Source organism: Megalobrama amblycephala, linkage group LG10 (genome assembly GCF_018812025.1).
Source record: "Megalobrama amblycephala isolate DHTTF-2021 linkage group LG10, ASM1881202v1, whole genome shotgun sequence".
NCBI classification, from domain to species: Eukaryota; Metazoa; Chordata; class Actinopteri; order Cypriniformes; family Xenocyprididae; genus Megalobrama; species Megalobrama amblycephala.
The window spans coordinates 33221796-33237917 of record NC_063053.1 but is presented as its reverse complement, the minus strand read 5'-3'; the positions used below and the strand labels follow the sequence as shown (position 1 = coordinate 33237917).

At 37.9% G+C, this 16122-nt stretch overlaps 1 protein-coding gene across 1 annotated transcript in view; it reads left to right on the top strand.

Annotated features, from left to right (window-relative positions):
* mcu (mitochondrial calcium uniporter) overlaps positions 1 to 15804 on the top strand; it is a 104359-nt gene extending 88555 nt beyond the window's left edge. The window contains exons 4-9 of the mRNA XM_048205815.1: positions 175 to 345; positions 1049 to 1153; positions 1246 to 1406; positions 10434 to 10637; positions 10791 to 10907; positions 15032 to 15804. Coding sequence (XP_048061772.1) covers positions 175 to 345; positions 1049 to 1153; positions 1246 to 1406; positions 10434 to 10637; positions 10791 to 10907; positions 15032 to 15112 — 839 coding nt within the window. The 3' untranslated portion in view covers positions 15113 to 15804. The remainder of the gene's footprint in view (positions 1 to 174; positions 346 to 1048; positions 1154 to 1245; positions 1407 to 10433; positions 10638 to 10790; positions 10908 to 15031) is intronic.
* Positions 15805 to 16122: the final 318 nt, after the last annotated feature.

Genomic DNA, 16122 nt, shown 5'->3' with positions numbered 1-16122 from the left:
CACTCACAATCTTCCGTTTGCCATTTAAAAGTCCTTGAGGAGTTTAAGAAAACTCCTTGGCTTTTTTTTTTTCTTTTCAATTCAAAATCATCCAAAGGGCACAAAGTTGCCAGTGGGGTCTAAGCAAAGAATGCATAAAAGGCCTTTGTGATTTCTTTGGCTATGTGTCCGCAGACGTTACAGTGGTGTATCAGAACGGCTTGCCGGTGATCTCCGTACGTCTGCCGTCCCGACGAGAACTCTGCCAGTTCACCCTCAAACCCTTGAGCGACACAGTGGGTGTTTTCCTTCAGCAGCTGCAGGCAGAGGACAGGGGCATCGATAGAGTCGCCATCTACTCTGAAGGTAAAGTACATCTCTGACACTACTATGGTTGTTTTCTTTGCATTATAAGCTGATTTGTCAGTGGATACTGTGTATATAAGTACTACAAAACTCTAATAACTGCCTAAAATCAGCTTGTAATATTTTAAAGCACCCCTGCTCAATAAAAGTGTAGAACTGTACAGACAATACAATGATAACAGAGTTTTCACTTTTGGGTGAAATATCCCTTTAAGAAAAAAAGTTAATGTACTATTATGCACGTGAACACTTTTCATTGTTCACAGTTCTAGGGGCAAAATTAAATTAAAATTTAAGTTATTAACAGTTTCGTTTTTTGTAGTTTAATTCACAAATCGCAGATGAACTTGTGGCTTTATCTGAAGTGTTTAATTGAAAGTACATCTTATAATCTAATTGAGGAACAAGAATCATTTGTTCTCTGTGCAAACTGCATGTCTGCCCTGTTTCAAGCTCAATTATTCCCGTGTGAGAGGTGCTTGAGCTTCCTCTCGCCTGTGAGAGAGGTTATCCGCTGTCTTTACCTCACTCTGTTTCACCTCAGATGGGGAAATGCTTCTTTTCCTGATGAGCATACTAACGCAGAGCAGGACACCTTTGTGATCAGCATTTAGATTGGCTTTTGTATTTCACAGCCATTTCAGAGAGAGGATTGCAGTTTAAGAGACGCACCTCTTTTTTCTTTCTCCTTCTCTCTCTGTAGATGGAGCAAGGATAGCGTCCTCTACAGGGATTGACATTTTACTAATGGACAGCTTTAAGCTAGTCATTAATGACACAACATACCTGGTGCAGCCGCCCAGGAGAGGTGAGTGTGCCCTGCTGCATTGTGGGTCATTATGTGCAAGACTTTGCAGAGGCACAGATGAGTTTTTGATATTCTGTTGGCATCCATTGCAGATATGCTACCGCACGAGGAAGGAGAACGACTGAACGATGTCAAGCTCTTGGTGCAGCAGCTCTACAGCACCCTGCGCATAGAGGAGCATCAGCTCACCAAAGAGAGAGAGCTGATTGGACGACTGGAGGACCTCAACTCGCAGCTCCAGCCCTTGGAGAAGGTGTGTTGTTTGGGTTAATGTTACGTTGTATGTCAAAATATGTCATGTTAAAGGGTTAGTTCACCCAAAAATGAAAATTCTGTCATTAATTACTCACCTCATGTTGTTCCAAACCCGTAAGACCTTCGTTCATCTTCAGAACACAAATTAAGATATTTTTGATGAAATCTGAGAGCTGTCTGACTCCTCCATAGATATTCTCTTATGCTGTTTACGTTCAGTGCTTCGAGGTTCTAAGTCAGAACGGCAACTCATTATTGGCAGAGGCTGTTGACGCATGCGTGTGATGCTGACTCGGCCAATAATGAGTTGGCATTCTGACGTAGAACCTCGAAGCACTGGACGTAAACAGTGTAAGAGAATGACACAGAAGAGAAGATATTGTTGAATAAAGTCGTTATTTTTGTTTTGTTTTTGCGCACAAAACGTATTCTCGTCATTTCATAAAATTAAAAGATTAGTTCACTTTCAAATCAAATTTTCCTGATAATTTACTCACCCCCACGTCATCCAAGATGTCCATGTCCTTCTTTTTTCAGTTGAAAAGAAATTAAGGTTTTTGATGAAAACATTCCAGGATTATTCTCCTTATAGTGGACTTCAATGGTCTCCAGACGGTTGAAGGTCAAAATTGAGTAAATTGTCAGGAAACTTTAATTTGAAAGTGAACTAATCCTTTAAGATTAAACAACTGCAGTCATGTCGACGGTTTTAACGATGTCTTTAGTACCTTTCTGGACCTTGAAAGTGGTGATTAAATTGCTGTCTATGGAGGAGTCTTACAGCTATCGGATTTCATCAAATATATCTTAATTTGTGTTCCGAAGATGAACGAAGGTCTTACGGGTGTGGAACGACATGAGGGTGAGTAATTAATGACAGAAAATTCGTTTTGGGGTGAGCTAACCATTTAACATAAAAAATCGCTAATTTATTGGCCTCATACTGAAAGTAGGTTTTTTTTACAGTCTTAGTCTATTTTACACCAAAACATCCTGTATCCTGTGGAAGTCGTTTCCACCTCAGAGTAAACAAATGAACGAGGTAACAGCAAGAAAGTTTAAAATGAGAAAAAAAACAAGTTTAAGAAATTAAGTTGCATTACGAAAAAAGCCACATTGCAAGAGATAAAGTAGAATCCTGCGTGGGACTAATTTTTTTTAATCCTGCTCCTGCTTAATTTCTGACTATTACCACCCTCTCCCGCAACGTGTGTGTTCCACTCCCATCCGCACCTGCAATATTTATATCCACGCCTGCCCACACCTGCAAACATTCTGTTACAGCTTGTAGAAATTGTGAAAAAATTACACAAACATTAGGGCTATGCTAAACGTTCAGAATAACAGAGATAAAACATTGCATTTAATTAAACTGACCATAAGATACCACCACAAATGACAAACACATTCAGACAGTTTTAATTAGCCTTAAAAACTCAAACTCAAACAACTGTTAAAACAAAACATCACAACTAGCGGAGCCTAAAAACATATTTAAACGTATGCATAACAACACACGCACGCGCACGCACACACACCCCTAACGTAACAGTTAAACTCTGGTAACCTAACAAGGCACATTATTTAAGTTAATTACTTATAAAATAAATACATATTTAACAAATTAAATATAAAACAAATAAAATAAAAAATAATAAAAAAAATAGGAAATAAAAATCACACAGATATCTCAGGTGTTTATGTAGCCTACTTAAATTATAGTACATTAAGTAAATAATACTAAAAAATATGAAATTTAATGAATGAATTAAATAATGAATCACTTGGCCTAGCCTGCTATGGAGGAAACTGTTACTGATCGACTGCAGTGAACTTCATTTGTTGACTCGTTTCTTGTTATGAACCAAATCTGCGGGACCCGCACTGTATTTTTTGACCACCCATTCCAACCCGCAGCGAAGATAAAACCACTCGCTCCTGCAAGATTTGCAATTCCGATGCAACAATTACAAGAAACAAAAACATCCTATTTGGATTTTGGATCATTGGGACGTTAGGTATTTGCAACATTTACAGGGGTTAGTCAGTTTTGACACACACCAAGGTCATGTGGTCATTTAATTGCACATCTCTGAGTTTACAAGAAAGGATCAATTAAAAAAAATCACTGTTTAAATCCATTTTGACCACTGCTGAGCACTGTACGGTAACTGTTGCGCTTCATGGTAGTTTGCATTTTAAAAATGTATACTATTATTAGGCTATGGAAATGCTGGAAAGTATTTACGAGAACAGTATTTCATCACCACTCCACCTCAGCGAAGGGGAGCTGTTAAAAACAAAAAGAAGAAAGAGAAGAAAAGCATGTAAACATTTGAAATGGGTCATTATTATGGCAGTAACAGTTTTAAAATGTGTATTATGTACAATTATATACATTAAAAATTTAAACCAAGCAGCTTTGTTTACTTTGTGTAAATAAGAGACTGCATTAATTTTTAAAATGAGGGATAAAATGCAAGACAGAAAACCATTTCAACTATAGCATGACTATTTTCCAATTTTTAAACAGGAGATTTACAGTGGGTACGGAAAGTATTCAGACCCCCTTAAATTTTTCACTCTTTGTTATATTGCAGCCATTTGCTAAAATCATTTAAGTTCATTTTTTTTCCTCATTAATGTACACACAGCACCCCATATTGACAGAAAAACACAGAATTGTTGACATTTTTGCAGATTTATTAAAAAAGAAAAACTGAAATATCACATGGTCCTAAGTATTCAGACCCTTTGCTGTGACACTCATATATTTAACTCAGGTGCTGTCCATTTCTTCTGATCATCCTTGAGATGGTTCTACACCTTCATTTGAGTCCAGCTGTGTTTGATTATACTGATTGGACTTAATAAGGAAAGCCACACACCTGTCTATATAAGACCTTACAGCTCACAGTGCATGTCAGAGCAAATGAGAATCATGAGGTCAAAGGAACTGCCTGAAGAGCTCAGAGACAGAATTGTGGCAAGGCACAGATCTGGCCAAGGTTACAAAAAAATTTCTGCTGCACTTAAGGTTCCTAAGAGCACAGTGGCCTCCATAATCCTTAAATGGAGGACGTTTGGGACGACCAGAACCCTTCCTAGAGCTGGCCGTCCGGCCAAACTGAGCTATCGGGGGAGAAGAGCCTTGCTGAGAGAGGTAAAGAAGAACCCAAAGATCACTGTGGCTGAGCTCCAGAGATGCAGTCGGGAGATGGGAGAAAGTTGTAGAAAGTCAACCATCACTGCAGCCCTCCACCAGTCGGGGCTTTATGGCAGAGTGGCCCGACGGAAGCCTCTCCTCAGTGCAAGACACATGAAAGCCTGCATGGAGTTTGCTAAAAAACACCTGAAGGACTCCAAGATGGTGAGAAATAAGATTCTCTGGTCTGATGAGACCAAGATAGAACTTTTTGGCCTTAATTCTAAGCGGTATGTGTGGAGAAAACCAGGCACTGCTCATCACCTGTCCAATACAGTCCCAACAGTGAAGCATGGTGGTGGCAGCATCATGCTGTGGGGGTGTTTTTCAGCTGCAGGGACAGGACGACTGGTTGCAATCGAGGGAAAGATGAATGCGGCCAAGTACAGGAATATCCTGGACGAAAACCTTTTTTCAGAGTGCTCAGGACCTCAGACTGGGCCGAAGGTTTGCCTTCCAACAAGACAATGACCCTAAGCACACAGCTAAAATAATGAAGGAGTGGCTTCACAACAACTCTGTGACTGTTCTTGAATGGCCCAGCCAGAGCCCTGACTTAAACCCAATTGAGCATCTCTGGAGAGACCTAAAAATGGCTGTCCACCAACGTTAACCATCCAACCTGACAGAACTGGAGAGGATCTGCAAGGTGGAATTGCAGAGGATCCCCAAATCCAGGTGTGAAATAATACTTGTTGCATCTTTCCCAAAAAGACTCATGGCTGTGTGTACATTAATGAGGAAAAAAAATAATAAATGATTTTAGCAAATGGCTGCAATATAACAAAGAGTGAAAAATTTAAGGGGGTCCGAATACTTTCCGTACCCACTGTAAATAATCAAGTAAGAAATGGGATATTATTTTCCTATTATTAAAATAAATATTAATTTTTCCGTATTATTCCAAGCATATGACATTGTATTTACAGCTGACATCTGTTAGTAGGAAATCGCTCCTCCATCTGAATGCATAAGTTTTATCACTGAGGTGCCATGCAGATTTTTACAGACGTCCATGGGAAACAATTACCATCCAAACAGGGCTATAGTCACAATTTCAAAAGTCACATTTTGTGATATGAAGTCACAGGGAGATAGAAAGTCGCAATAACAAGATATAGGGCCCTATTTTAACGATCTAAACGCAAAGTGTAAAGCGCACGGCGCAGGTGCACTCAGGGCATGTCCAAATCCACTTTTGCTATTTTAACGACGGAAAAACGGTCCGTGCGCCGGGGCGCATTTTTGAAATGGGTTGTCCCTATTCTCTTAATGAGTAATGGGCGTAACGTTCAATAAACCAATCAGATTGTCATCTCCCATTCCCTTTAAGAGTGAGATGCGCTCGCGCCATGGCGGATTGCTATTTACATAGCGGAATTTGTTGGCGGAAAAGCTGAACGCTTTTAAATTCTAATACACGCAATGACTATTCATCATTACATTTTTATATTTATGTAGCCTACACAATAATATTCTTTTACACTGTAATCCTTTTGTTTTTAATATTTGGCATGTTTGTGTGATGAGCATCCCTGTGTGTAATAAGCAAAGTCAACGCGCACTGTGGACGCGCCCAGAGGCGCAGTTTCTACCAACGCGCTCTAACAAAAAAATATTGCGCCATTGACTTAAGACTTTAGACCAGGTTTGAGTCGGTCTATGGCACAGTCTATTTTCAGCTCCTTGCGCCGGGTGTATTATAGGGCCCATAAAGTCATTCTAAAATATAAAGTTGCTATTACAAGAAACAATCACAGCTGCAAGATAAATGCGTTGTTAATAGCAATGTGTGATATAAAGTCACAGATGGAGATATAGTCAATTACAGTTTTATTTTTTTTTTATACTTTGTGGCAGCAACAAGCTTCCATTTGTGTCCAGCAATGCTACAAAGTTAAGAAAAGTTTAACTTTTATGCAAATGAGCAAAAATGTTATGCGACAGCTGAAGTGAAGACAGTGGAGCTCTCATGATTCATCTTCTGTCAAAGAAAATGGAGAAGTTAATGTTACTGTAAGCAGTTTCCCTGTTCTAAATGATTCGTCTCAGCCCACATGCAGAGATACAATAAAAAGTGATGTGTGGAAAAAAGAAATTGTTGGCATTTTAAGTGAGTTTGTTTCAAGCATTGATAATCATTCATCTTGTTCAAGATATAGTGCATTATGAACTGCTGGAGTCTTTGCCCTGCATTATGTAAATTTTCAGCATGTTAGCAAGATCAACCAACATCTTTATTTATGGTCAGATTTTCAAAAGCTATGGCAGTTTACATACATACTAGCATCCAGCTGTAAGAACATCCAGTATGATCAAGAACACAGTTGCATTCATTTGAAGAGGCACCCACAGAACCAGTGTACATGCATTGCTGTTTGTTTCAGTGGATGGAACACTGGTTCTATGGTTGCTTCTTTTATATGAATGCAACTTTTTTTGAAGTTTGGAGGTCTGAATAACTTTTAATCAATTTTTTGGTTACTGAACGGTCTAAAAATGTGTGTAAAAATGTACCTTTCAGACTTTTCCATAAATTGAATCCAAAAACTGGAACAAATGTGACATTTATGAATTTATGTATTCCGTTTCTTATTAGTTCCACCAACCGCTGAACCACACACACAGGATTGTGGGATATCACAGGCAGCAAACATCTAAAGTGATACTAACACACATTATCTGATCATATTGACAGCTGATAATTAAGCTGTGAGTCTAATTGCACAGTAGATTAAGTGTGGAATAGAGGGCTTTTACACACTGAGAGCTGCATGAATACTGCTAATTTTGTAATTGCAAAGTTTTGTTAAAGGCAACTGTGTGTGTGTGTGTGTGTGTGTGTGTGTGTGTGTGTGTGTGTGTGTGTGTGTGTGTGTGTGTGTGTGTGTGTGTGTGTGTGTGTGTGTGAGAGAGAGAGAGAGAGAGAGTGTGCTTATGAGGACATTTCCTCATGTCCTCATCTTTCAAAAGGCTTATAATTCATACAGAATGAGGTTTTTTTTTTTTTTGAGAAAGTAAAAATGTGCACAGTTTCCTGTGATGGCTAGGTTTAGGGGTAGGGTTGGTGTAGGGCGATAGAAAATACGGTTTGTACAGTATAAAAACCATTACGCCTAGGACGATTCTAAGGGCCCGCGCACTTTTGGGGCCCCCAGAGATCGGTTTTATTAGTAGTAACAGTCAGTGCTCGAACTGGGCCAGTACGCGCCAGTACACAGTATCAGCACTTCTCGCGCACCAGCACTTATCACATGTTGCCGGTACTCTGAACGCCCACACCGAAACGTAGAATCATTAGACTATTAATTTATTGTGTACATCGTGTGTTTGGAGCTTTAATAAGCTGTCGAACTGAACGGCTCAATTGTCTGCGCAATATGACTGTGACTGAAACCCAGTTGTTTAATTTTGCATGAGTGGCGCGCGAATCACCGTAAGCATGAAGACCACATTTACTAGAATTTATCACGTTCTATTGTATTTATTATGGCAAATTTTGACTAGTTGTAGAATTCATAATAGATAATCTGTTAAGGGAATAGATTTTTCACTAAAGATTTATATTACAGCTGTGGCATGTTGTAGCTATAGTTTCTAACTGTGTTGCTATTTTTCATAACAAATGCTATAAAAAGAAAGAAAGAAAGAAAAAATTGTTTATATTGTCTAAGGATATAATTACCTGTAATTATATCCTTATTGTAACAAATGCTATAGTTAACAATTACAAGAACTGTGTAATTTTAAATCCAAGTACAAGTTAGAAAGAGCTAGGGGCTCCAACCTCAAACTCTTTCATAGGGCCCAAAATTGCTAGCGGCGCCCCAGCCTACAGTTTCTTTTGCTTGTATGTTTGTTCTGCATGGATAGCAAATTAAAAAGACTTATTTAGCCTTAAAATGGAGGGTGCAAAATAGACTAAAATAACAAAATAATAATTATAATAATGAATAAATAAAAAATAAAAAAATAAAAAAATAGACATGCTTCCAGTATGAGGAAAGTAATTGTTTTTGGTATTAACGTGACAGTATGTTTGTTTCTGGTTTTATTGTGACATACTTTGGATATACATTTGGTTATATTTTAATGAAGCTTGCCTAATATATTATGTATACTGGTGGTCAAAAGTTAGGAAGATTTTTTTATATATATTTTTGAAAGAAGTCTCATCTGCTCACAAAGGCTGCATTTACTTGATCAAAAATGGAGTAAAAGCAGTAATATTGTGAAATATTATTGCAATTTAAAAGTGTTTTCTATGTTAATATATGTAAAAATGTAATTTATTCCTGTGATGACAAAGCTGAATTTTCAGCGTCATTACTCCAGTCTTCAGTGTCACATGATCCTTCAGAAATCATTCTAATATGCTGATTTGCTGCTCAAGAAACATTTCTTATCATTATCAATGTAACAAACTGTTGTGCTGCTTCATAGAGTGAAAACCATTATACACTTTTATTTAAAAGCTTGGGGTAAGTAAGATAAAAAAAAACAAAAAAACATAAAAATTGAAGGTGCCATAGAATTGAAAATTGAATTTACCTCGGCATAGTTGAATAACAAGAGTTCAGTACATGGAAATGACATACAGCGAGTCTCAAACACCATTGTTTCCTCCTTGTGTAAATCTTATTTGTTTAAAAGACCTCAGAAGAACAGGCGAATCTCAACATAACACCGACTGTTACGTAACAGTTGGGATCATTAATATGTACGCCCCCAATATTTGCATATGCCAGCCCATGATCAAGGCATTAGACAAGGCAGAATTAACGTTGCATGTTGCTAATGTACTGTTAAATGTGGTTAAAGTTACCATCGTTTCTTACTGTATTCACAGAGACCAAAGCCATGTCGTTATTTTCATTTTTAAACGCTTGCAGTCTGTACAATTCATAAACACAACTTCATTCTTTTTAAATCTCTCCAACAGTGTGTAATGTTAGCTTTAGCCACGGAGCACAGCCTCAAACTCATTCAGAATCAAATGTAAACATCCAAATAAATACTATACTTACGTGAGTAGACATGCTGCATGACGAATACTTTGGAAAGATCCATTTTGAGGGTTATATTAGCTGTGTGAACGTTTTTTATAAAATGTTTAAGGCAGTCGCAAGCTTGGGGGCGGGGAGCGCGAGAATTTAAAGGGGAAGTGCGCTGCATCCACAGAAACATTAAGCATGCAGCAAAATCTGTTTTTAAAATTGATAATAATAAGAAACATTATTATTAAACGAGCCCTAATTATAATTAATAAAAATTAAGCACTAAATCAGCATATTAGAATTATTTCTGAAAGATCATGTGATGCTGAAGACTGGAGTAATGATGCTGAAAATTCAGCCTTGCCATTACGGAAATATATTTTATATATTAATACAGTGGTTCTCAACTCCAGTCCTCGGGACCCACTGCTCTGCACATTTTGTATGTCTCTCTTTTATGACACACTCAATTCAGTTCATGCAGACTCTCCTAATGAGCTGATGATCTAAATCAGGTGTGTTAAATAAGGGATACATACAAAATGTGCAGAGCAGTGGGTCCCGAGGACTGGAGTTGAGAAACACTGTATTAACATATATATAATCTATTTTATATATAAATATACATAATCCTATGTTGTTAATAAGGCACAAAGAAGCACTTGAATTAATGTGTAAACAGTTTTAAACATGTTAAAGAAAGAATTAAACATTACATTATTTTGAAAATGCAGCCATAAGAAATTTTGGTTAATGATTTGTCATTTTACTTTTCAACAAAACATCGCAAAAATACTATAATGTCAAAATCTCCTTTTCTCAGGTTAAAGAAGAACTGAGTAGGAAAGCAGAGCGCAGGACTACTTGGGTGCTATGGGGCGGGATGGCTTACATGGCCACACAATTTGGCATTCTGGCACGGCTGACCTGGTGGGAGTACTCATGGGATATCATGGAGCCCGTCACGTATTTTATCACCTACGGCACAGCCATGGCTATGTATGCTTACTTCGTGCTGACACGTCAGGTGAGCAGCTTGAGCTCTTTCTCTGTAGAACTTGCCTTAGAAGATCAGTGGGATTTCATAAGGTCCCTGTGAATACATAGTAATCCCTGTGAATACATAGCAAATAGCAGTAGGAGATCCACCTGACCTCTCTGCTATTGTTTTCTCACACAGGAATATATTTACCCAGACGCCAGGGACAGACAGTACCTGCTGTTCTTTCATAAGGGAGCGAAGAGAACACGCTTTGACATTGAGAAGTACAACAAACTGAAGGATGCGATTGCTGAGGTAAGCTAGCAAACAAACGTCATCGCTCCTTTCATTCTCTTAAAGGAACAGTTCACCAGAAATGAAAACTGTCGTTATGTACTCACTAGACATGGTAATTTTGGTAATATGGTTTATCACTGTAATTAATATGTAACATATGGTACCGTGGACAATTAAAAATACTGTAAATAATTCTAGATAAAATATTAGCATTTTTGGTTTTACACTTCTGTGAACTCATAGTAGCTTAGGGTGGTTTCACACTTGAGTCCTCATTAAAAGAACCAAACTCAGACCCCTTTAAAGGGTTAGTTCACCCAAAAATGAAAATTCTGTCATTTATTACTCACCCTCATGCCGTTCCACACCCGTAAGACCTTCGTTAATCTTCGGAACACAAATTAAGATATTTTAGTTGAAATCCGATGGCTCCGTGAGGCCTGCATAGGGAGCAATGACATTTCCCCTCTCAAGATCCATTAATGTACTAAAAACATATTTAAATCAGTTCATGTGAGTACAGTGGTTCAATATTAATATTATAAAGTGACAAGAATATTTTTGGTGCGCCAAAAAAAACAAAATAACGACTTATATAGTGATGGCCGAATTTCAAAACACTGCTTCAGGAAGCTTCGGAGAGTTATGAATCAGCGTATCATTATGAATCAGCGTAGAAATGTCATTGTTGGCTACGCAGGCCTCACTGAGTCATCGGATTTCAACAAAAATATCTTAATTTGTGTTCCGAAGACTAACAAAGGTCTTACGGGTGTGGAACGGCATGAGGGTGAGTAATAAATGGCGTTATTTTCATTTTTGGGTGAACTAACCCTTTAAGGGTGATTTCACACTTGATCCTTTCAGGGGTCTGAATGTTTGTGTGATTTTTGGCCCATATGTGAACAGTCCAAACCATCTCACCTTCGAGATCAAGACCATCTCGGGAGGTGGTCTGAGTACGGTTCAAATCCAGTAGCCCCTCACTGCAGAACACTCGAGATCCAAGGGGCGGAGTCGGGTAGGTTAAGGTATATGGGAAGTGGGAGGAGTTGGATCTAGAACCAGGGGGTGGAGATGGGTAGGTTTAGAGCCAGGGGGCGGAGTCAGGTAGGTTTAGGGCTATGGAAAGTGGGAGGAGTTGGATCTAGATCCAACCTTGGATCTTGTGTTCTGCAGTGAGGACCATCTCTACAAATCAGCAGTTCATCATGGCTGCTGCTTTCAGATCTCTACAAATTATTTGGTCACATCGTACACTTGTTTATTATGATTTTAACTGCTTCCAAACTGTGTAAGAGAGATGCCTGCATGTGTTTAATTTTTTTACGAGGACACACGCCTAGCACATGCACAGAAAACCAGCTGTCACAGTACATGTACTAAACTGAATTATCTGTAGAGTCTTATTGCGTTTAAAGTGTCAAAACACTCACATAAACCAGCTTTATTTTAAGTGAATGTATCTGGGAAAGAAATCATGCGCGTTTATCAGTATATTGGATCCATCCATTACTGAAGTGTACTGAAGAGACAGCCTAATAAAACAATCAGTAGAATCAGTATACATTCATACAGTGAAGAATATGCAGTTTTATTTTGTCACTTGTTTATTCAATTTCTTACTTAAATGCTGCTTTAAGGTATACCTACTGTACATGGAAAATTGAAAGCAGTTTATTTCATTTGCATCTTTCTTTTATTGTATTTGTCCTTTCTATGCTGATGTTATTATTGTCTTCTGCAATAAAAAAAAAACACGATTCAAGGAAAACTATTCAAAATAAATGTTAATTACAAAGATGGATGTGATATAGTGCAAGAATACGAATGTAATATTGCAACAATTTATATTTTTGTGCAAAAGATAAACAACTTAAGTTCATTCAAGAGCATTTGTAGCAATGTCGTTTTACAAAATAATAATTAATAATAATAATCTTTACAAACTAATTTCTTGGTTAGTGAGGCACAATGTAAATGAATGGGATCAAATTTTGAAGACCATAAGGTCAGACATCAAACACTGAACTGGACTAGATCCAAAAAAAGCAACAGTATGAACACAAAGAGGTTTGAGACCACATTTCTATTTAAGTGGACCAAAAAAAGATCTGAGTCCTCTTTTAGGGACAGGGACAGTGTGAACGTAAAGAGAACTGGGCCCTTTTTCACTTGGTTCACCTCTTGGTCTACTTAAAGGGGTTTGGGTGTTTTCACACCTAGTTCATTTAACCCTTTCAAATGTTCTCGGAGCAGTTCAGTGTGTATATGTAAACAAACCAAGTGATCTCAGACCCCCCTAAAAGGACCCAAAAGCGAACCGTACTCAGACCACCTCCGGAGGTTCGTTTGTGGTTGTGTCTCAGTCCGCTTTGTGTTTCGTTTCGACAAGTGTACCTTCAGGCTCGCCATTGTTCTGTCTTTTCCGCCACTGCTGACAACAAGGTCCATTCGCGATTGCGTTCCGGGGGGAATGCTTAATATATTTGTGTTATATAATATAAATATCACATTCCTTTGTTACACTTAATATAAACTACTAATGATCACTAGCGGCATGTAATCTTGGTTAATGTTAATATTTACTAACCCATTACGTTTATATTTTATATAGTAAGTTCCATAGGTTTTTTTGTATGCATAGAAAAAGTTGTTTTAGCAATATTCAGCTGCTATTTTGTTTCAACTTATATGTTCTCTAATCAGTAATAATAATAAACTTTATTTTCTTTTATTAAACATTTACGCCATATTGTGTATATATATAATATATAATAATATATATATAATATATAAGATTTACAGCAAACATGAAGATTATAGTACCAAATGAGGTTGATTAGGTTGAGCCAGTCGAGTGATGTGATCTGATCAGTTATTCACTGCTTATTTTTTTATTTTAACAATTGAAAAGATGCAGCAGTGTTACTGAAAACACAGAAAGTTGGGGTATGAGTTCTTATAAAGTTGTGGTGTGAACAAGAAAGGGTCTGAGATCACTTGATCACTTCAATGCTGAAGAGGACCAAAAAAAGAACTGGGTTCTCTTTTGAGTCCACTAGATTGTGAACACCAAAAGGACTAAGGTCACTTTCGGTTGGTTCCCTTTCTGGTTCACTTAAGTGAACTGGGTTTGGTTCTTTTAAAACGAACTATATGTGAAAACACCCTTAAAGAGGACTCAAGAGTGAAAACACCCTAAGTGGACCAAGAGGTGAACCAGTGCTTCAGTTCCCACACATAGACTTTACTTGTGCAGACCGCACAGGTATAATAATGGCTGCCCACGTATATTTTGAGACACATTTTTGCTTTTATTATTTTATCCTCTTAAACTTTTTTATCTGCCTGAGATAATGAAACTAATAACGAATAACTAGTGGAAAATCTCCCCTCTATTTTGCAGTAAAATTTCCAAAAACCACTAGGCCAGTGTTATATATTTTGTTCACTTGAGTACTTACAATATCCCAAATGATTCCAACTTTTTGTAAATCGTGAGAAAATTGCATTTTTAACCAAGGCTCCGGGACGTTTCGATATATTTATAGACAGAAAACGAATTATTGTTATATAGCTCAACACGTTTAGTCTTATTGTTTAAATCTAATTTTTGTTTGATTAGACAGCATAATTATTGCACAGGTGTGCCTTAGGCTGGCCTCAATAAAAGGCCACTCTAAAATGTGCAGTTTTACTGTACAATAATCATGCTGTCTAGTCAGCATCTTGATATGCCACACCTGTGAGGTGAATGGATTATCTCAGCAAAGGAGAAGTGCTCACTAACACAGATTTAGACAGATTTGTGAACAATATTTGAGAGAAATAGGCCTTTTATGTAGATAGAAAAAGTCTTAGATCTTTGAGTTTAGCTCATGAAAAATGGGAGCAAAAACAAAAGTGTTGCGTTTATAATTTTGTTCAGTGTATATAGGCGTGTGTCGTGGAAAAACGTAATTGCTTGAATGTTATGGTACTTTTTTGTCATTTTTGAAGTTTTTTTAAGCGCCTGATTACCGTCTGTTTTTGTTGTATGGAAAAGAGCAGTGTGACCATTTTCTCCAGCATCTCCATTTTTGGGGTGATCTGCTCCTTCAACTGAATTCGTTCATCCTAATTTTCCTTCTCACCCTCAGGCGGAGTTGGATCTAAAGCGTCTACGAGACCCGCTGCAGTTGCACCTCCCTGTCCAGCAAATCACTTCCAGCAAGGACTGATGAGAACGTGAAGCCCTTTCTGCCTCTCTCTCTTATTTCATTCTCTTCTGCCTCTTTGCGTTTAGTTTTCTGTCTGTCTTTTTGTGTTTTGTTTTATCTCTACAACCTCAATGAAAAACCATATCCACAGCAAGCTTCGGAGTTTTATTATTATCCTTTATATCGTTTCCTTTAATTTGGCAAGTCTATGCAGAGGAGAAGAGACACAATTAAACGAAATGACAAAACTACATCCCTGAACGGATGACAGATGCTTGCGGATCAGGCGCTCTCATAAAGCTACAGGAGTACAGGAAGTTGGGACATTGGGATTCAAACAGTACATCGCTATGAGACAATGACCCCAGGTCTTGCATGGGACACAGACACTGAGGTCTAAAAACCATCTGCCCTTGGGTTGAACCGTTTTTTTTCCACATTGGAGTACTGCTGATATGCCTAACTCTAACTCTTTGCAGATGTGGTGCTCTTTTCCAATTCGGAAAAGGTCTGTTTACCATCGAACCAGTCCTCTTGTGGATGAAACGCTGCACTGACACCTGTACCCAACAGCCTAAGCTAAACCTTCTTGATTCCTTTCCCGCTTCCTGTACGGACCTGCTAAGAGCTGGAGACAGATCTAACAGCTAAAATATCACTGTGTGTTCTATTATTCCAAAAAGAAAAAAGAATCAAAGAAATGTTGGCACTTTTTTTTTAAAAGCCATATTATGTTTATTATAATGATAAAAAAAGAAATGAGTAGAAACTTCTTTTTTTTTTTTACTCAATATTAGATGATTTTCTTTTTATTTTAACCATGCCACCAGACATTACACATCTGCAGATGCTCTGATATTTTATTTTCCCAGATTCCCATCACCAAACGACGCTCAAATAGTCCATCCCTAACGCTCTGAGCCTCTGATACGAAGTTTCTTTTTTTAGAAATATGATGTACCCGTACACACTCGATCGGTTTACATTGTGATGGGAAACGCACATACACATGCTTGCTTGGCAGATGGATT